Source organism: Leptonychotes weddellii, chromosome 2 (assembly GCF_054177405.1).
Source record: "Leptonychotes weddellii isolate Sample4059 chromosome 2, ASM5417740v2, whole genome shotgun sequence".
NCBI lineage: Eukaryota > Metazoa > Chordata > Mammalia > Carnivora > Phocidae > Leptonychotes > Leptonychotes weddellii.
The window spans coordinates 4,971,236-4,992,623 of NC_138370.1; the positions used below are offsets into that span (position 1 = coordinate 4,971,236).

At 40.3% G+C, this 21,388-nt stretch overlaps 1 protein-coding gene, 1 long non-coding RNA gene and 1 pseudogene across 3 annotated transcripts in view; 2 read left to right on the forward strand and 1 right to left on the reverse strand.

Moving 5' to 3' along the window:
* AGPAT5 (1-acylglycerol-3-phosphate O-acyltransferase 5) overlaps positions 1-21,388 on the forward strand; it is a 61,643-nt gene that overhangs the window by 27,634 nt on the left and 12,621 nt on the right. For both annotated transcript variants that reach the window (XR_014140948.1, XM_081807080.1), the window contains exon 5: positions 5,042-5,132. Coding sequence is in view for 1 of the 2 variants with exons in the window: in XM_081807080.1 (XP_081663206.1) it covers positions 5,042-5,132 (91 nt within the window). In the remaining variant the exon portion in view is untranslated. The remainder of the gene's footprint in view (positions 1-5,041; positions 5,133-21,388) is intronic.
* Positions 19,092-21,388, reverse strand: part of LOC145717611 (uncharacterized) — an 18,537-nt gene continuing 16,240 nt past the window's right edge. Inside the window, exons 2-3 of the long non-coding RNA XR_014140950.1 lie at positions 19,391-19,466; positions 19,092-19,239 (exon numbers count right to left, since the gene is read on the reverse strand). This is a non-coding gene — a long non-coding RNA (uncharacterized LOC145717611). The remainder of the gene's footprint in view (positions 19,240-19,390; positions 19,467-21,388) is intronic.
* On the forward strand, positions 19,522-21,382 carry LOC102740079 (aldehyde dehydrogenase, mitochondrial pseudogene; annotated as a pseudogene).

A 21,388-nucleotide genomic window follows, 5' to 3' on the forward strand; every position in this document is an offset into this window, starting at 1 on the left:
AAGAAGAAGAAGAAGAAGATAGGAAGGGAAGAATGAAGGGGGGAAATCGGAGGGGTAGACGAACCATGAGAGACTATGGACTCTGAGAAACAAACTGAGGGTTCTAGAGGCAGGGGGGTGGGGGTGGGCGGATGAGTTAGCCTGGTGATGGGTATTAAGGAGGGCACGTATTGAATGGAGCACTGGGTGTTATAAGCAAACAATGAATCATGGAACACTACATCAAAAACTAATGATGTATGGTGATTAACATAATAAAATAAAATTTAAAAAAAATGCAGCCACTTGTATCCATGTAGTACAAGATTCTGGTATTTGTTCCCTTTGTATGAAGATTGATTTCAGTGCGCCTACAAAATCCTAAAGGATTCAGAAAGAAAATATGTATACTGTTGATTTAAATGGCAAACTTTAAATACATTCAATATCACTTAAATGTCAGTAGCTGTATTTTATTATGAATGCATGATCTTGAGCCTTAACTATTATAACCTATTTCTGCTCCTCAGAAATGTATTAACTTGATCAAGATGCCTTTGGGGGAAACCCTTAAGTAAATGTAATTTCAGGGTTCTGTTTCTTTCTGTTAGTTCCTTCCCATTCATCATGTGATGGGGACCAATGAGGAACTAGTGTTAACTTGGTGACATGGTGACAGCTGGTGCTTTATCTAAATTTCTTAGTTTTCTATTTCTTGGAAATGCTTTAATATAGAAACTGCTTCAGATATTTAAATTTAACCTTAACTTGCTTCTATAAATTCAAGACCATTAACTGATTTTAGTTTGAAAATTTTATCTTTTACTTGTAAATCATGTTTGCACTAACCTTCCAAAAACTGTGTAAAGAATTATTTTTAACATGGTCTTACAGTATATTCTACTTTTTAGAAACTATAGAAAATAATAAATACAACCTGTTAACCACACACACACACACACAAAGTAAATTAACTTATCCAAAGCATGGAGAAAAGGCTGTTTTTAACAGAAAGTCATCAGTTCCATAACTGGTTGAAGTGTGAATGTATTTTAAACTCTTAAATAGCTCTTTTCTTTTTGAATGGAATTTTAATATGAAATAGCTTGCTGATTTCCACTAGAGTCTGAAGTATCTAAGCTTAAAATGGTACCTCACATCTTGAGTAGAGATCTTATATGCAAAGTCAGTCCTCATTAAAGAAAACAGAATCTCTGGTTCCTTCCAAATGAAAATTTAGCAGAATAAAAGATTTCTATGAACAGTAGCAATAACCTTGTACGTAATTTGGTTTGTTTGTGACTGTTTTCGAGTTATTTCCTGTTATCCTTGGGGCTTCCCTGTCCTCGAGCAGGGATTTTCCTTAATTGAGAAGTGGGTCCAGAGGTGGCACCCTGCCCCGGAGTCATTCTTTTCTTGCCCTGATGCTCCATGTTTAGTCCTTTCCCTCTGTTGCCACCTCCTCCATCTCCATGGGAACTGAGAAGAGAGCTGCCTTTTTGGTCGGCAGTGGGAAAGCAGTGGTGAGGAAGTTATCAAGTGCGAACAGCTGAAGGAGGAAAAAAGTTTTACTTTAAAATCTTGACTCTACATCTGTGCTCTGTGTCATGCTCAGCTCTCGTTAGAGAGAACAAGGAGACCTGCTTTAGCCGTGTAGCCTTTAGAGGCTGCTGTCCTTGTGAATGCAGCGTGCAGAGCTGATTCTGGGGAAGGCTCTTGGCCACTGCTCAGGTCCTGTCGCTCTTCTTTGCCCCCGATGTGTCATCTCACATTTTGAAAGCACATCTGTTTTAATTTTAACAACAGCAAATTGCAGTATTATTTTGTGCCAAGCACCATGTTAATTAGACTACATAAATTATCACCTTTATCATTACAGTATCTCTATCAGGTGGAGGTACAACCATCCTTCCCTTTTGTAGACAAGAAGCTCCAGGCGCAGAGAGGATAAGGAATTTATCCCAGCTCTCAGGGCCTGTAAGTGGAGTCTGGGGTTTGAAGCCAAGTGTTCAGACTGTTGTATACTCTTTCTCTAGTTACAGTCTTTGTATATATGATTTCCTATAGAAGATTATCTGCTTTGTGGAGTAATGGCCAGTTTGGGGCTGTTAAAATGTAACTTCTCAGAATACTCCTGTATGAATCTTTCTTTGCATCAGTGACTTGCCTTTTCATATCATAACAGAGTCTTAAAGAACAAAAGTTTTAAAAATTTTGCCTATGTCCGATTTATTGATCTTTCCTAAAATTTCTGCTTTTTCTGTCCTACTGTGAAAGGTTTTGCCAAACTCAATGATACTAAGATTTTCTCCTTTGTTTTCTTTTGGAAGTTTTATAGTTCTGGTTTGTGGCCCATTTTGAGTTAACTTTTGTATTCGGTGTAAGGTCAAGGTCGATCACCACTTACTGTGAAGGTTATTCTTTTCCCCATTGTTGGAAATAAATTGATTGCATACGTGTGGGTCTGTTTCTGAACCATTTATTCTGTTCCACTGATCTATCTGGATATCCCCTTGCTTATGCCACACTCTCTTGATTACTCTTGCTTTATTACAAGTTTTGAAATCTGGTGTAGTTAAATCTTATATATTTGTTCTTTTTCAAAGTCACTCGGCTGTTTTAGGTCCTTTGCATTTCCCATATAAATTCTAAAATCAGCTTGTCAGTTTCTGCATAAAACCTTGCTGGGTTTTTTTATTTGGATTGCATTGAATCTATAGATAAATCTGGGAAGAATTGCTATCATAACAATATTGAATCTTTGGATCCAAAAACACAGTCTTTAATTAGGTCTTCCTTAATGTCTCTCAGCAGCATTTTGTGGTTTTTAACTGTACAGGTTTACACATCTTTTGCCAAAGGTATCCACATTTGCCGAAATAAATTCTTAATTTCATGTTTTTTGATGCTATTGTAGATGGCTTTTAAATTTATGATTGTTGTAATCTAAACATTCAGTATATTGATTTTTTTGTTCTATAACCCTACTAGACTTATTATTTAGCAACATTAAAAAATAGTAATGTTTCTTAGATTTCTTACATGGACAGTTATGTCATTTGTGTTATACAGTTTTCCTTCTTTCTTTTAATCTGGATGCCTTTTGTTTCTTTGTCTTGCCTAAGTGCCCTGGCTTGAACCTCTAGGACAGCCCTGACTAGCACTGGTGAGAGTGGGCGTCCTTGCCTTGTTACCCATCTGTTGGTGAAAGCACTCATTCTTTTACCATTCTTTAGGTCTTAGGCCCATCATCTACTCCAGTTACCCTCTTGTTATTCTCCTTCATAACATCTTGCTCTTTTTCTTCACAGTCATAGAAGTGTAATTATATTTGTAAAATTTGTTTAATGTACTTTTTTCTCACTTGTCTCTAAAGACCATATTTATTTCATTATCCTACATAGCACCTGGCACATAATAGGTATATAAGAAATGCTTCTTGAATGAACCGTGAAAGAATTGTTCATTCTTGCTTTCTTGTCGACCATCAGTGTTCTTTTTAATGAAATGTGTAAGAGATGGGAAAATAACACCACATGAATTACTAATAACCATGCAAATCATGAATCACTTTATTTTTGAATACTTGAACTAAAAGCTAAAAATCATCAGTAATTGCTTTCATGGCTTTGAATACAAAGTTTACTGATGTTGAAGATTTTATTTTTTTAATATTTTTTTTAAGTAATCTCTACACTCAGTGTGGGGCTGGAACCTATGACCCCACAATGGGGAGTTGTGTGCTCTACCGAGTGAGCCACCTAGTTGCCCCATAAGCTGATTTAAAATATGCCCTCATGATAATGAATTTGTGGGTTTGGGAACTAATTTTAAATTTTTTTCTTAATTTTACCCATTTTTCTACATTTTCATGGCAGCTGTGGTTAATCTTTCATTAGGATATATAGAAATCTATTAATTTCTAAGTTAGGCAAAGATAGTGGGTTCTAAAGACAATTCATATGGATGAATAAAAAGTATATATATTTTCAGGGAAGCTGAAAATGCAGAATTGTAGAGCAACCAGTAATACAAGTTTTTCAGGTGAAACTTTGGAAGAGATTAATCATGAGTTTATCTAATGAAAAAATGTGAACTGTCACATATGTTTATTATGTAGGAGTTTTATAATCATAGATCATTCAGATAAGGGAATGATTCTGTACCAGATATATAGATAGACAGCATTACCTGGGATCAGATGAGGTTGGATAAAATGAACATCATTTTCTTTCCTGCTATCCTCCTATCCCTATGTTCCCTGTATTCTGTTTGCATTTGAAAAGATTTGATACGAATGCCTTAGTTGTGTGTTCTGGCTATCAAGTAACCATGTTGGTGTAGTTTGGGTAACTTACCTCTAAAGTTAGGAGTTTCTCATTGTATAGTTTCACTGTTTCTGTCTTTATTTTCCCAAACAGATAAAAGTAAAAGCTTAGACTAATTAGTTACTTAGTAAACATTCAGCTTTCTCCTTTATAAGTGCATTATTTCAATTTATGAAGCTGCTTATAAATTGAATTATTTAAATGCATTAAGGGAGCTGTGTAAAATAAGAATACTATGGGAATCTTTCGAAATGTGAATACTTACTACATTTTATATTGTGGAAATTTAGATATTGCTTCAGATGAGATATGCTTTTATTATTGATACTCAGGGACACTGATGTCTAAAATTTGCACCATTTAAAAATGTCATTTTTCAGAATCTTAGGGGAAAAGAGCTCTTTAATTAATTGAGGCTTTAAATGGTGAGAATTTTATGAGCAAATTTTTAATTAATGAATATTAGTGTGTAATTAGAAACGTTGTTAGAGTCTTAATGATTGACCTACCAGTGAATGTATGACTGTGTTTTAAATATAATTCATGTTAAGATTTAATTGCATTTTTGCATTTTGGTTGCTCTGCTTGAAATGAAGGTCACATGTAAAATGAATAAACATTTTTCCCACCATAGAAAATACTCTCTTGGCATTAATAGGGTTGGCACTGGTAAGTTCACAAGAACAACAAAAAAAGCTCACATAAAACAAACCAAATTTCTCTATGTTTCACAGATGTATCTTGTGATTTTTCCAGAGGGAACAAGGTATAATCCAGAACTAACGAAAGTCATTTCAGCTAGTCAAACATTTGCTGCTCAAGAAGGTAAGTAAAAATTTGACTGTACTTGAAAAAATAATTTTTACAAATAAATACCTTTTCAGTTTTTGTTCCTGGAGAGGATATTTATGTTTTACAGTAGTGGAAATTTCTTCAGGGAATGTATGTATTATCTCTTAGGAAATGAAGTTTCTTCATTAATTCATATGCATGTTATTATATATATCTGAGAGGTTAAATTCAAGTGCTTGCTAAAATACATATTCCAGTGCCATGGATTTAGTGAAAATCTGGCTAGGTACCAGATTGTGGAGACTTTTTCTCCATTATGGGTTGTGTGTGACAGAAAGAGTCTCTGTTCTGTGGGTTGACAGACCTAGACTGGAATCCAAACTCTGATGTCTGTCAGCTGTGTGGGTGCAAGGTGCCTCACAGACTGAGCTTGTCTCCTCATCTCTTAAGACATTTGTACCTCATAGGTATACCTATGCCTGCCTCTGTGGAAGAATTACATTAGAAGTATCTGAAGTATCGGGGAATGTAACACACAGTTGGTTCACAGTACTTGGAAGTTATGAGTGTCCCCAACAACAGGAATGTTCTTAATGTCCGTATTTTAGAGAGTTGGATAACTAATACACTTATAAGCTATTCAGTTTCACCAATTTGGGATATAAACAGAAAACAGTGGCTATGCTGTGTTCTCAAAGTTGCCCTTGAAGACTGACTATGAATTAGTATACGATCTCCATACATTGATCTCCAGGCACTTACTGAGCAAATGCCTTGTTGTTGATCTGATCGCAGAGTCTACGCAGTACTGTCTAGGAGAACTTGTCAGAGCAACAGTAGTGTCTGTATCTGCTCTGACCAACATGGTAGCTCCTACCCACATGTGATAGTGCATCAAGGGAAATGCATTTTTAATTTTGTTAATTTTAATAAATTCATTGGGATCTGATACAAAATTCTTGATACTTCCCTTATTGGAATTCTTTCCCTAGATTTCTTTAGGGCTTATCTCCATTTCCCGCTCCCTCTCTGGTGATTCCTGGTCAGTCCCCTTTCTAGCTGCCTCCTTCTGCTTCATTCTCTCCTGTTTCATATGTTGTTTCTATTGTCTGACTTTGCTCTTTCCTTCATTTCATTTTCATGTTTTTCCTTGTGGCCTTTATCCAGATCCATAGCTTTAGCCACCATTTATTTGATTGCTGATGGCTCACAAAAAGCTTTCTTCCACCGTATCTGTTTGACTCTAGACCTGTAGGTATAGCTGCCCAGGAGAGAGCTTCACTTGATTGGCCCAAGGACCAGTAATGCTTAACATCACTCATCATCAGGGAAATACAAATGAAAACCACAATGAAATACCACCTCACACCTGTCAGAATGGCTAAAATCAATACCACAAGAAACAACAGGTGTTGGTGAGGATGTGGAGAAAGAGGAACATTCATGCTCTGTTGGTGGGAATGCAGACTGGTGCAGCCACTCTGGAATATGGAGGTTCCTCAAAAAGTTAAAAATAGAACTACCCCATGATCCAGCAGTTGCACTACTGGGTATTTGCCCAAAGAATACAAAAACACTAATTCAAAAGGATACATACACCCCAGTGTTTATAACAGCATTATCAACAATTGCCAAATTATGGAAGCAGCCCAAGTGTCCATTGATAGATGAATGGATAAAGATGTGGTCTATATATACAATGGAATATTACTCAGCCATAAAAAGAATGAAATTTTGCCATTTGCAAGATGTGCATGGAGCTAGAGAGTATAATGCCAAGTGAAATAAGTCAGAGAAAGATACCATATCATCTCACTCATATGTGGAATTTAAGAAACAAAACAAATGAGCAAAGGAAAGAGAGGCAAACCAAAAAACAGACTACTAACTATAGAGAACACACTGATGGTTACCAGAGGGGAGGTGGGTGGGGGATGAGTGAAATAGGTGATGGGGATTCAGAAGTGCATCGTGATGAGCACCGGGTGATGTATGGAAGTGTTGAAACACTATATTGTACACCTGAAACTCATATTACACTGTATGTTAACTAACTGAAATTAAAATAAAAACTTTTTTTTAAAGATTTTATTTATTTATTAGAGGGAGGGAGTGCACAAGCAAGGGGAGCAGCAGGCAGAGGGAGAAGCAGACTCCCTGCTGAGCAGAGAGCCCGATGAGGGCTCCATCCCAGGACCCTGGGATCATGACCTGAGCCAAAGGCAGATGCTTAACCAACTGAACCACCCAGGCACCCTTAAAATAAAAACTTAAAATGAACTATCTCAAGGGAAAGCAAAAAATTAAAAATAAAAAAAATAAATAAAAGTATATTCTACAACAGAAACCATAAAATGGCTTTTTAAAAAACTGTCTTATCCATGTATCATATGACCTTACTGATATGAGGAATTCTTAATCGCAGGAAACAAACTGAGGGTTGCTGGAGTTGGGGGGTGGGGTGGGAGGGATGGGGTGACTGGGTGATAAGACACTGGGGAGGGTATGTGCTCTGGTAAGCGCTGTGAATTGTGCAACACTGTTGAATCTCAGATCTGTACCTCTGAAACAAATAATGCAATATATGTTAAAAAAAAAAAAGAAGAAGAAGAAGGTAGCAGGAGGGGAAGAATGAAGCAGGGGAAATCGGAGGGGTAGATGAACCATGAGAGACGATGGACTCTGAAAAAGAAACTGAAGGTTCTAGAGGGGAGGGGGGGTGGGAGGATGGGTTAGCCTGGTGATGGGTATTGAGGAGGGCACATTCTGCATGGAGCACTGGGTATTATGCACAAACAATGAATCATGGAACACTACATCTAAAACTAATGATGTAATGTATGGGGATTAACATAAGAATAAAAAAAAAGAAATTAAATTAAAAAAAGAAGAAAAAAAAAACTGTCTTATCTCCAAAAGTATTTAGAGAATGTTGCATTTTATATCCTTCCCTTGGGGAGGTACAGTTCACATTTATGTATGTTTCAGAAAAGTTCTGTCGTAAAGATCTCTGATTTTGTTTGTTGAGCTGTTTTCTAATTTTATATATATTAGAAAACAGTGATCTAAAATTATTAAATAAAATTTGGGGGTTTTGGGGGTAAATCCTTAGGGTTCCAGAAAATTATGTCTCTCCAAAATTATTCCTCTCTAAAGATTCTAGATAGCTGAGCTCTGACTTTAACAAAATGTGTATTTTACTCTGATGCTTAAAACAGTCTATAGATGAATCAGTTTGGGGATTTTCTTGTGTGTGGAGGGGAATTCTCGATAAACTTGAGTGTAGACCTTAAACTGTATAAATTTTCAACTACTCTTGTGTGTTAGCTCTTACAGCCACTTTAAAATTACAGTTTGAGATTAGATAAGGTGAAAAGGAAATAAATGTGGGGAATTTTTTTTTTTTGCTACTTTTCATGTGTATTGTAGAATCTGAGACATTTTATTATCATTAAATAATCAATTATATCTTGAGACATGTGTGTTTTTTATGAGTTGAACAGAGAGCTGGCCTTGGGAGAAGTTTACTAGAGTGCCTCAGATCCTCAGAGTCTGCTGATTTTATGTTAAAATAGTACAATATTCTACCTTTAAATATTAAAGAGTCTGCTGATTTTATGTTAAAATAGTACAATATTCTACCTTTAAATATTAACAAATCTTTATCAGATTTCTAATATATAAAATGTTTCACTAAGGTGGAAGAACTAACTCTAATGTTTTCTAGGAGTTTATAATTCAATAGGAGAAATGAAACAGGATTGTATTCATCATCTATCAGTGTGTAACAAATTATCTCAAACCCTAGTGGCTTAAAACAAACAGTTCCTGTCTCACTGTTGATGTGGGCCAGGAGTCCTGGTGTGGTTTAGCTGGGGGCTGCTTGCTTAGGGACTGTCACAGGATGCAATCAGGGTGTCTGCTGGGGCTGTAGTCATTTCAGGGCTCTCCGGGAAGATCTGTTAGAAGCTCCTTCACAGGGCTGTTGACAGGCCTCAGGTCCTCACTCGCTGTTGTCTGGAGAGTCTATTTCTTGCCACTTGGGCCTCTCCATAGAGCTCCTCAAGACACACAGCTTGTTCCCCTAGATCTGCAGAGCAGAGAGGGAGTGGGGAGACAACATGGAAGAGGTGCTGTAACGTAGAGGACGGTTGGGCAAGACAGAAGTCACAGTCTTCTTGTAACCTAATTTTGGAAGTGACGTCTCATCATTTTTGGTTAATAGTAGAGAGGTCCTGAGCAAGACTCAGCAAGAGGGTCCAAATGATTGAGGTATAGATTCTGCTTCACAGTAGTGATCCAATTTCCAGAAACTTCAGTATGCTATTTTTCAACAAGTTAGCCTCTTTCAATTCTGTTATAATGTGTGATGGACTAATTCCTTAATTTTAAATATGTTAAGCAAGACAAAATTAGACCTGGACATTTTATTATATTTTGTCACTGCGCAAATCACAAGTTAGTTGTTGAGGTATAATAAATTTGCATTACAGAATGAGTATAGTCCCAGATTTTTGTCTTTATGTGAAGAGTAACGTAGAATTACTCTGTGTTTTAGTATTTATTCAAGGACTTCTGATTTCTTTTGTAAAATTTACCTTTGTGTGTGTGTTCCTATTTAAATATTGCCATACTTTTGGCTCAGTCAGTTGAGTGTCTGACTCTTGGTTTTGGCTCAGGTCACGATCTCATGGGTCATGGGATCAAGCCCCGTTATCGGGCTCCGTGCTCAGTGCAGAATCTGCTGGAGATTCTCTCCTTCTGCCCCTCTCTCCATTCGCTCGCTCTCTCAAATAAATAAATAAATAAATAAATAAATCTTTAAAAAAATAAATATTGGCATACTTTTTTCAGTTGGGTAAAACAAGCATTTATATGCAAATAGGTGTATTTACTATGTGATATTTATTCAGAGTTGTAATTTCAGTACAGGTTTTTAGGGCCTGTGTTAATCACCTTGGGCTGTCATACCAGGACACCGCTCTGGGGGCTTAAACAAGAGACATTGATTTTCTCACAGTTCCAAAGCCTGGATGTCCAAGATCAGGGTGCCAGCAGGGTTGGTTTCTGGTGAGACCGTTCTGACTTGCAGAGGGCCACCTTCTTGCTGTGTCCTCACATGGCCTTTTCTCTGTGTGCTCACAGAGAGAGGTCTCTGGTTTCTCTTTCTCTTTTTATAAGGATGCCAGTCCTATTAGATTAGGGCCCAATGTTTACGAACTCACAATACCTTAACTACCTCCTGAAGGCCCCATCTCCAAATACAGTCACATAGGGACTAAAAAATCTCACTGAGATGACTGTTTAATATATTTCCTAAAAGTTACTTAGTTTTAAAAATCCGCACTAATTTTGTAATGCTAGATCAAGTATTTTTAAGTAATTCTTAAAATAGCATAATGATATATATTCTAGCTTTTTAATCTAATAATAACTCACTCTCCCATAATTGATCAGTTATTGGTCTGTCCTTTTTCTCTGAGTTGTAGATCTTTCTTAAAGTTACCAATAGGGGAAAAAATGAATAATTTGTCTTATAGATATGATTTTTAATTGCTGATTGTTCTTTTCTTTAAATTCTACAACTGGAAAAACTACTGCTGTCTATTAGAACTGGATTTTCTTGTGACTATAAAGGTAATTATTTCCCACAACACACAAAAGAAATTGATTTGTGAACAATATATCTAGAAAAAGTGTTTCCTGTTTTCTTTCTTCTTAGGTCACAACTAATTGAGATTACTTGAAAATAAAAATGAAAGGACTTGTTTTTCCATCTGTTAACCTAATTTTTCTTCAAGAAAGTTGAAAATAGCACTTGTTAGTCTGTGATATTCAAAACATTATTAATGTTGCTCCTAAAGTATCTTCCTTTGAATCTGACTTAAAAAATAAATAGAAAGACCAAAACCAACCTTTTTAATTTAGATTTTTTAAATGTGATGTGCTCATGTGTTTAAATAATTATACCTTCTACTCTTCAGTTTTCCATTGGCATTGGTGTTGGCTGGCTTAAGAAGTATGACTGATGGATATGGGTGTGTAATATCTTGAGGTTCTGGTTATTACTATTTCCTAGAAGTGTTTTACTTCAAAAACGTGTTACCGGTCACCTGGGTGGCTCAGTTGGTTAAGCGTCTGCCTTCAGCTCAGGTCATGATCCCAGGGTCCTGGGATCAAGTCCCACATCAGGCTCCTTGCTCAGCGGGGAGCCCGCTTCTCCCTCTGCCTGCCATGCCCCTACTTGTGCTCTTTCTCTCTCTCTTTCTGACAAATAAATAAATAAAATATAAAAAAAAAAAAAACTTGTTACCCACAAACTATGGCCATTCAGTATTAGAGTTGTTATTTAAGATAATGCCTGTGTTATAGTGTCATGAGTTCTTAATTTTGTTCACTTCAGAGGCTGTCATTGTAATGCTTTCTAAATTTCCTTCTCACTTCCAACTGAACGTTAGTTATTTCTTTAAAGAAGACTTATTCATATTTCTAAATAAATTAGTCAACATTTTGTTTTTATTTACAATCTCTCCAAGACAAAAATTAAGATTTTGAGAGGTCTGAAATACAGATAGAGTCTTCAAGAAACTATTAAATGTCAAGTATATATTGAAAGGTATATATTGAAAGCTGCTCCATTTTGTAATGGTAAATTAGGGAAAAGAGAATTTATTTTTAGAAAGGCTAGCTTTGAACTTGCCATTTAAAAAAATCAATGGTGAGGGGCACCTGGGTGGCTCAGTCGGTTAAGTGGCTACCTTCGATTCAGGTCATGATCTTGGGGTCCTGGTAATCCAGCCCCACGTTGGGCTCCCTGCTCAGCAGGGAGTCTGCTTCTCCCTCTCCCTCTGTCCCTCCTCCCCTCTGCTCCTGCTCTCTCTCTCAAATAAAAGAAAAAAATCAATGATGAAACATTTAGTAAGAAAAACTGCAATAGAATATGTAAATGTAACAGTATTATATAATAGTATCATATAAATATAAATAAAATGGTATCATAGGTAAAAATGATCATTCTAAAATTATGTTTCTAAAATGTTTGTTAAGTGACCAATTAGATCATTTTAATTTAAATCCAACAAACTGGTCAAGGAATGACTTCTTCCTCTTCTGACTTCCCATGGCAGTTCATTTCTTTGTCAGTTTTTGAGCTATTTTTGCAGTTTCTGTTAATCTTTGCAGTGATTTGTAAGGTGTAGGACTCTGCCTGTTTCTAGGAAGGCCACAAAATGAATCTCATGGGCCTCGATTAGTATCAAATGAAAGATCACACAGATGGTTCAGGATATAAAAACAGAAAAGAATCACATCAGACTTGTATTCCCAGTCTAGAATGTTTTATCCTTGTATACTAGGCATTTTTTGAAAAGAATACGGATGAATAAAGGGAGTGAGAAAGCTTTTAAATTATATTTATAGTGATTCTCAAGAAACTGGTTGTTTGACTTTGCATATCAACCTCTCCATCAGCGTTTGAATTACAACTATCTCATTCTCATCCTTTGGCCTACTCTTCCTCCCTGTTTCTGTAGCATGTTTCCACCTGGTGCCTAGGTCAGGTTACAGCCTTAGGGACAACAGCGGGGAGCACTTTGGGGAGTACTGTTGGGAGGATCAAGTCACCACTGTAATGCTTCTGTAGGGCTTTGGACATAGTGTATGTCCAGTGACTTTTCAGACTTTGGTGTTATGCCTTTGAGGCCATTTCCATACCATTTACTTATAATCTTTTACCAAAATAAATATTACCCCTATTCCTCCAGCTTTTTCACTCCTTCACCAGCCTATTTGTGAATTCTTGATCTGTTCAAGCCATGGCCTAAGTTCTGAGTCAGTGGTTCTCAAAGTGATACCTGAACCAGCAGAATCAGCATTGTCCTGGAAGTTGCTCGAAGTCCAGATTCTCAGGATCCACCCCAGACCTCCTACATCAGACATTCCAGGAGTAGGGCTGTGCCTTCCACATGATTCTGATGCATTCTAAAGCTTTATAACCACTCATTTAAATAAGATTAGTCATGTGCTCAGCAGGTTAGTTGGGTCAGATTTTTGTGTTTTCTAGAACATATGGATCTAATATTTATTGGTGAGTGAGCCTTCATTTTATGCTTAGGCCTCACTAAGAAACAGGCAAGTTTGGTGGCAGTTACTTACCCACTGTAGGAGACGTGGAGGCGGGCACTGGGAAGCTCTGCCAACATCCAGGCACTGCTGCTGTAATAGCTTCCACCTCTCCCCCTCATGCCAAGTGTTTCACTTCGACTAAGCTCCTTTAGAGTCATTTTAGATATATCACTTTTCAGTGTACTAAGGAATTTGGGACCTAATGTATCTTAATCTTACTAAACCTATTAAAGTGAGTCCCATGGTGTTTTGTTTTGTTTTTTTACCATGGCAGCTGGCAAGATGCCGTATTTAGACTCAGTAACCCTAGTCATAGAAAAGAGGAATTTAGGGACACATCTATAATGGCAAACCGAATACCTTGAATTTTCATATTATTGAGCAAGTAAAAAGATCCTTGTAGTTTCAAAACTCCTTAGGATTAATGGACTTTAGCTTTTATCTATGAGTAACACTGGCTATTGTGTAGGTTTAATTGTCCTTTTAAAACATAAAAAAAGAATTTTGTTCCTTTGTAAACTAAATAAAAATTATTATACCTTGCAATGCCATATTAACAAATTTAGGTGGCAAATGGCAGGCTAAACTAGTATTTGCAATATATGGCGTATTAATAAACTTAGTATAAAAAGAACACTTGCTAGTTAAGAGAAAGATAAAAACTAGAAACATGGGAAAAGCACATGAATAGGAAATTTAAGAGATACGAATGACCCACACTTGAACAAATGTTCTTCCTCCCCGAAGGTCAACCTGGCAAACATTAAAAAAGAAAGTTACTGCCCAGTGTTGACCCAGATTTGGTGTGGAACAGACACACTTCTCCTTCAGCGAGGAGCTGAGGTGGCATGTTTGCTCCCCGTGGCTGCTGAAGCACATCCAGAGACTTGGTGTCTTACAACACTACACATGTGCTCTTTAACAGGTCAGGAGGCCAGAAGTCTGACATGGGTCTCACTGGGCTAGAGTCAAAGTGTGGGGAGGGCTGCGGTCCTTTTTGGAGGCTTATGGGAATATCCGTTTTCTTGCACGGAATCCCGTGCTTGGTTTGATGCTCTGCTTTCAGTCTTGAAATTGTACTGGGTCTTGCAAATTATGTCGGTGGTTCTGCTTCTACCTTTTCCTTGCTCTTCCTTCCCCTGAGCCTTGTTTTTGGCTTGATTCTAACCTCTCTTTCCTTGGCCCTTCTTTGGCTCTAGGCCTTGAGTGGCCCTAGGCTGCCACTGCCCTGTGGTGCCCACTCAGTCCCACTCCTGTGTTTGTGATTGGACCCTGCCGCTTCTCAGCCCTGCCTAACCTGCTTTGCCTCCTCCCTTCGTACCAGTTGGGAACGTTGAGCAGTTCTGTTTTCCCTTTTGGACTATCTCTTCTTTTTTCCAGATTTTTTCTCCTCACATCTCAGGGTGTCTTTGCCTTGAAGGAGTTTTGTTTCTCTGACAAGACTGCATATTACACTCACGCATATCCTTTATTTCAAGATTGTACTGTTATTGCTCTAATAACTTCCTTTTGCATATGTCACCCCCACGCTCTTGTCTACTCGGTTCCCCCAGTTTGCCAAACTGTTTGTGTCTGTGTGTCTGTGCGCGTGTGTGTCTTGTGCCTGTGTGCGCGCTCGCGCGTCCACGCACAGCCCGCCTGTGGCGTTACTGTGCTCCTCCCTCTTTCGTTCTGAGGGAGAGGTTTGGGCCCCTGTCACTCTCCTGTTTGACTCCATGCACTCCCCAGAAGTCTGTCCCCCTCCAGCTTCCCAGTGAGCTCTCACTGACTTACCAGAGAATCAGCGTTTTGATGACTCCTCGTGTTTGTTCACGTACGTGCAGCGTCGACATTATTAATGGCGGCCTTTTTCCCTCCCGTCTTCCGGTCTCAGCACAGCCAGTACTTCCGCTGTCATGTCCATGCAGATGATTCTCAAATGTTGGTCTCTGGCTGGTTCTTGCCGTTTTACAGACCATATTTCTCAACACTTCCAGAGTGTTCCTTCCAGCATCAGTCTCAGAGTGCCCAATTTGAAATCCTTTTTTCTTCCTTAACCCGCCTCCGCTCGCGCTCTCCTACTCCGGGCCGGTGGGTGTCCGCACGCACTAGCGCGCACGCATGCACGCACACACACGCGCATGCGCACGCACACATTCCCACCGCTCTGCCCCCGGGCCTTCTCTGTGTCTCCCGCACCGCCTTGACCGTGTCTTCCAGGCCAGAAGCCCGCTTACGCTTTACTCCTTCCTTACCACATTCAGTTCGTGGTTGAATCAATGTGTATTTGGCTTTCATAACATCTCTTTTTTTTTTTTTTTTAAGATTTTATTTATTTATTTGAGAGAGAGAATGAGAGAGAGAGAGAGAGAGAGCATGAGAGGGGGGAGGGTCAGAGGGAGAAGCAGACTCCCTGCCGAGCAGGGAGCCCGATGCGGGACTCGATCCCGGGACGCCAGGATCATGACTGAGCCGAAGGCAGTCACTTAACCAACTGAGCCACCCAGGCGCCCTTTCATAACATCTCTTGTCTACATTTTCTCTTTTCAAGTTTACACTACTTCAGTCCTACTTCAGTAGCTCATTGCTTATGACTTACTGCCCTAAGGGGTTTCAGAAGCCTGTATGTTTTTCTCAGCACCTAGATTATGTCTCTCCTCTGGTCTGAAATCCGGGGAGTCCCCCAGGCCGGTAGAAGCACGTCAGCCTGTTGAGGTGAAGCTTCTGTCACGTGACGCCAGTGTACTTTTCAGTCCTGTCCTCACGAGCTCTGACCTGTGCTCCACAGACCTTACGGCCCCTACTCTGACCTGGTTTCTCTGTCTTTGCCCCCTTGGTATGCTACCTCCCTCCCTCCTGGCCTCTCTCCAGACTCCTCTTTATCCTGAAGCTTTCACCAATCACGTATGAGTGATTGAAAAAAATCTTTAAGGGATGCCTGGGTGGCTCAGTCGGTTAAGCATCTGCCTTCGTTGGGCTCAGGTCATGGTCCCGAGGTGCTGGGATCAAGTTCTGCATCGAGTCCTGCATCGGGCTCTCTGCTCAGCGGGAGCCTGCTTCTTCCTCTGCCTGCTCCCCCTGCTTATGTTCTCTCACTCTTTCTGATAAATAAATAAAATCTTAAAAAAAAAATCTTTAAGTATGAGTGATTCTTTTATATTTTGAGAATATTTTATATCTCTTCTAGAACATTTTACCATATACTGTGGCCATTTAAGTTTATTTTATTGCCTCATTAATCTCTAACCTACAGGCTTATAGTTTTAGATTATTAATATATATTAAATAGAAAAAGGACTGAACAAGACATTATAAGGTCTTGCTACCCAGCTATGTGATTTTGAGCAAGTCATGTTACCTCTTTGTGCCTTAGTTAAATTAATTCTTGGGAGTCAAGTGAGCTGATAATATATACATATAATGTAAAATTTCCTGTAGGGCTCAATAAAGGTTTTCTGTCCAGTAGGTTTATCATTTACTTATAATGTTTCCAAAATGTAATACAGCAAAATCTCCATTATGTCAGCCACCACCATAATGGCCCTCAAGGAGAAGCTGGTTCAGATGGCAAGGTAGATTATTAGTAGTACCAAGTAGAAGTTCAGGAGATCTGGAAATGGAAACAGGGCAAAGCAAAGACTAAAATAGAGACTAGATATTGACTAAGAAGAATTAACTTAATTAACTACCACTTTCCTCTGGGGCTCTGGGTTTTTCTATAGTTTCCTGGAGGCAGAGTTAGATCTCCATACAGTGGGCTCAAGCTCCAGCAGTTCATTATAAGTACCTGTTTTTTGGCACTCTCAATTGAAATTGTAATTGGTCTCCATATTGTTATTACGAAATTGGTTTTATAATAATGACCCAGTGTTTGGGGATAGTGAGCGCCCTCCTCACTGTTTAGAGTTGAAGACCACTTGGTCAGAGATGGTAGATCATTCCCCACATGGATCGGAGGAGCTCATGGGCTCGGATTTAGGATCGTGAAGTGCCTTCCAATCATCCAAGAAGGGCTGGCTTCTATTTGTTGTGACAGTAAGGGTGGCCTATGTTATTCTGAGCCTTACAAAATCAATAGACTGTTAATAAACACATGCAGGAAAGAATGGGCTGTTGGTGTTTTCTCGACTCACTTCACCCCTTCTCTAAGCTTCTGTTCCTACCACTCCATGGAAAATACTAGTCCAGATAACACATGACCTTTGTTTGGCCAGGTGGTCACTTCTCAGTTCTGGATCTTTCCGTGTCTTCCATTGAGCATATCTAACCAGTTCCTTCTTGAGATGTTTTCTTCTCAGGGCCTCTGTGTCACCCCAGTCTCCTTGTTTTTCTGCTTCCTCCTTGGCTGTTCTCTTTCAAGAGCTGGAAGATAAAAGCTGGAAGATGCAGGATGTGGAATGGATCTAGAAAATGTGTTTAGGGTGGTTGAGCTGCTCCTGGTACATTCCTCAGTGAGAAGATCTTTTTCTTAACTTTTCTTACATATTAGTGATGGGCATTTCTTATTCATCTGTCACAAAGCTGATTTTTTTAGACTTTCATTATAACTTTTTATTTTAATACTATTTTTGTGTCTTTCTATCTTCTTACTTACTTAATAGATTCTAGTAATTGTTCTCAGTGAATACCACAGGGTGATTCTGTGGAACTTTGTACTTAATAAAATTGGATGAGCTCCAATAGCAAAGAAGAAAGTATTAACTAATTTAATCAACAAATGAATGTTTCCCAGCCTGGTATACTATTCAGATTTGTGTTATAAGTTTGTGAATAAATTGAGCTGCTTCTCCCCTAGGGACTTCAGTCAGATATGTGGTTGTGGGAATCTTTTTCTTTCCCACACCGCTTCACATTTTAAAAATTCTTCTGCAGGAAGATCCCAACATACTATAGCTGTTCTTCCTTATGCAGCTAATTTTCCCTGGAGAGAGGCAGGAGAAGATCCAAATCAAGTTTTGTCTAGTCTATTTTCATGTCACTTCAGAAAGCTACTCTTTTCTGTTAAATTGTCAGTAAATATTCTAATCAAGCGAAAGGGAGGCAGTGGGAAATAGGAAGGGGGGAGAATAAATTCTAAACATTAGTGGAACACTCATGGATATGATTGATTATCCAATATAAAGTGCAGTGCTTTCTCAAGTACAGTGTATACAATATGTGTGTGTGTGTGTGTATTTCAAATATACCCAAGAGAATGGAAGTCCTGTGTTCATACAGCAACTTATTTAGCATTCACATACATTTTATATGAATGTTCATAGCAGCATTATTTATAGTAGCCAAAGGTTGAAAACAACTCACATGTTTATCATCTGATCAATAGATAAACCAAATGTGGTAGATCCATACAGTGGAGTATTACTCAGCCACCAAAAGTACTGAAGTTCTGATACCTGCTTCACCATGGATGAGCCTCAAAAACGCTATGCGCCTTTATAGGTATGCCTGGGTGGCTCAGTTGTTGAGCGTCTGCCTTCGGCTCAGGTCATGATCCCAGAGTCCTGGGATCGAGTCCCACATCGGGCTCCCTGCTCAGTGGGAAGCCTGCTTCTCCCTCTCCTACTTCCCCTGCTTGTGCTCCTGCTCTTGCTAGCTCTCTCTCAAATAAATAAATAAAATCTTTAAAAAACAACAACAACAACAAAAAAACGCTATGCTAAGTGAAAGAAGCCAGACACAAAAGTCCACAACACTGTGATTCCATTCATGTGAAATGTCTAGAACAGGCAGATCCAGGGAAGGAGAATGCTCAGTGTCTGCAGAAGGTCCAGGGTGTCTGTCTGGAGAGACGGAAATGGTCTGGAATTTGATAGTGGGGATGGTTGCACAGCTTTGTGAATCTAAAAACCACTGAGTTGCACAGTTTGAAATGATTAATTTTATGATATGTAAATTGAATCTCGATTTAATTAAAAACAACAACAACAGTTTTCTAAGTATCAAGCCCAGTGTTCCACATGAGCTAGACCACAGCAGCTCTTCCTTCAGGCACTCGACACAGCAGGGGTCATTCAGGTGCTCCCTCACTCCCGCGTCCCTATTTGAATAGAAATAAAATTAAATCATGGACTAGGAGTCAGAATTATAAATCGTACTCCTAAATTGGAAGTGACCACGGGCAGGATGCTGCTACCCTTATTCTGTGGCCAGAGATAAGGATGGTAGTACCTGCCTGTGTCAGGGCTTACCAGATTGACAGGTTCCTGATAAGTCATAAGCTTCCTGAGGGCCAGTGTTCTGACAGTTTTCCCCAGCATCTTGCACCTGTAGAAGTTTAATAAATATGTATTAAATGAATGTTGATTTAAATACATCAAGTCATAAGAGTGCTTTCTAACACACGGTCCTGCACGCCCGCGCTCTCCGCAGCATGTTGCGCGCCGCTGCGCTCGCCGCCGCTGGCCTCGGGCCCCGCCTGGGCCGCCGTCTCCTGTCGGCCGCCGCCACCCAGGCGGTGCCGGCCCCCACCCAGCAGCCTGAAGTCTCCTACAACCAGATCTTCATAAGCAATGAGTGGCACGATGCTGTCAGCAAGAAAACATTCCCCACCATCAATCCATCCACCGGAGAAGTTATCTGTCAGGTAGCTGAAGGAGACAAGGAAGATGTGGACAGGGCAGTAAAGGCTGCCGGGGCCGCCTTCCAGCTGGGCTCACCCTGGCGCCGCATGGACGCATCCGACAGGGGCCGCCTGCTGAACCGCCTGGCTGATCTGATTGAGCGGGACCGGACCTACCTAGCAGCCTTGGAGACCCTGGATAACGGCAAGCCCTATGTCATCTCCTACCTGGTGGATCTGGACATGGTTCTCAAATGCTTCCGTTATTACGCTGTCTGGGCTGATAAGTACCACGGGAAAACTGTTCCCATCGATGGGGACTTCTTCAGCTATACCCACCATGCACCCGTCGGGGTGTGCGGGCAGATCATTCCGTGGAACTTCCCGCTCCTGATGCAAGCCTGGAAACTCGGCCCAGCCCTGGCGACCGGAAATGTGGTTGTGATGAAGGTAGCTGAGCAGACTCCACTGACTGCCCTCTATGTGGCCAACCTGATTAAGGAGGCCGGCTTTCCCCCTGGCGTGGTCAATATTATTCCTGGATTTGGCCCCACAGCTGGGGCCGCCATCACCTCCCATGAGGATGTGGACAAAGTGGCCTTCACAGGCTCCACCAAGGTTGGCCGCCTAGTCCAGGTTGCTGCAGGGAGCAGTAACCTCAAGAGAGTGACCCTGGAGCTGGGGGGAAAGAGCCCCAATATCATCATGTCAGATGCAGATATGAACTGGGCCGTGGAGCAGGCCCACTTCGCCCTGTTCTTCAACCAGGGCCAGTGCTGCTGTGTGGGCTCCCGGACCTTTGTGCAAGAAGATGTGTACGCTGAGTTTGTGGAGCGGAGCGTTGCCCGAGCCAAGTCTCGTGTGGTTGGGAACCCCTTTGACAGCCAGACTGAGCAGGGGCCGCAGGTGGACGAAACTCAGTTTAAGAAGATCCTTGGTTATATCAAATCTGGAAAGGAGGAGGGGGCGAAGCTGCTGTGTAGTGGAGGGGCTGCTGCTGACCGTGGCTACTTCATCCAGCCCACCGTGTTCGGAGATGTGCAAGACAGCATGACTATTGCCAGGGAGGAAATCTTTGGGCCAGTGATGCAGATCCTGAAGTTCAAGACCATAGAGGAAGTCATTGGGAGAGCCAACAATTCCAAATATGGGCTGGCTGCAGCTGTCTTCACCAAGGACTTGGACAAGGCCAATTATCTGTCCCAAGCCCTCCAGGCTGGCACTGTGTAGGTCAACTGCTATGATGTGTTTGGGGCCCAGTCCCCATTCGGCGGCTACAAGATGTCTGGGAGTGGCCGGGAGCTGGGAGAGTATGGGCTGCAGGCATACACCGAAGTGAAAACCGTCACGGTCAAAGTGCCTCAGAAGAACTCCTGAAGAACTGTGCCGATTCCCGGCGGAGGTCAAGGACATCAGCAGCAAAACCAAGAAAAATGACACTTGCACACTAAAAGTCTCAAAAGAGAAATTCTCTCACAAAATCTCTTGATCAAGAAAGTATTAGAACTTCAATTGATAGATGGGGGTGGGTGTGAAGCAAAGAGTACCGGGAAAGCCTTTTACATGCCAACAGTACTCCTAGCTTCCAGGCTGATTTTTCAAAACTAGATTCAAATGTCTTATTCTG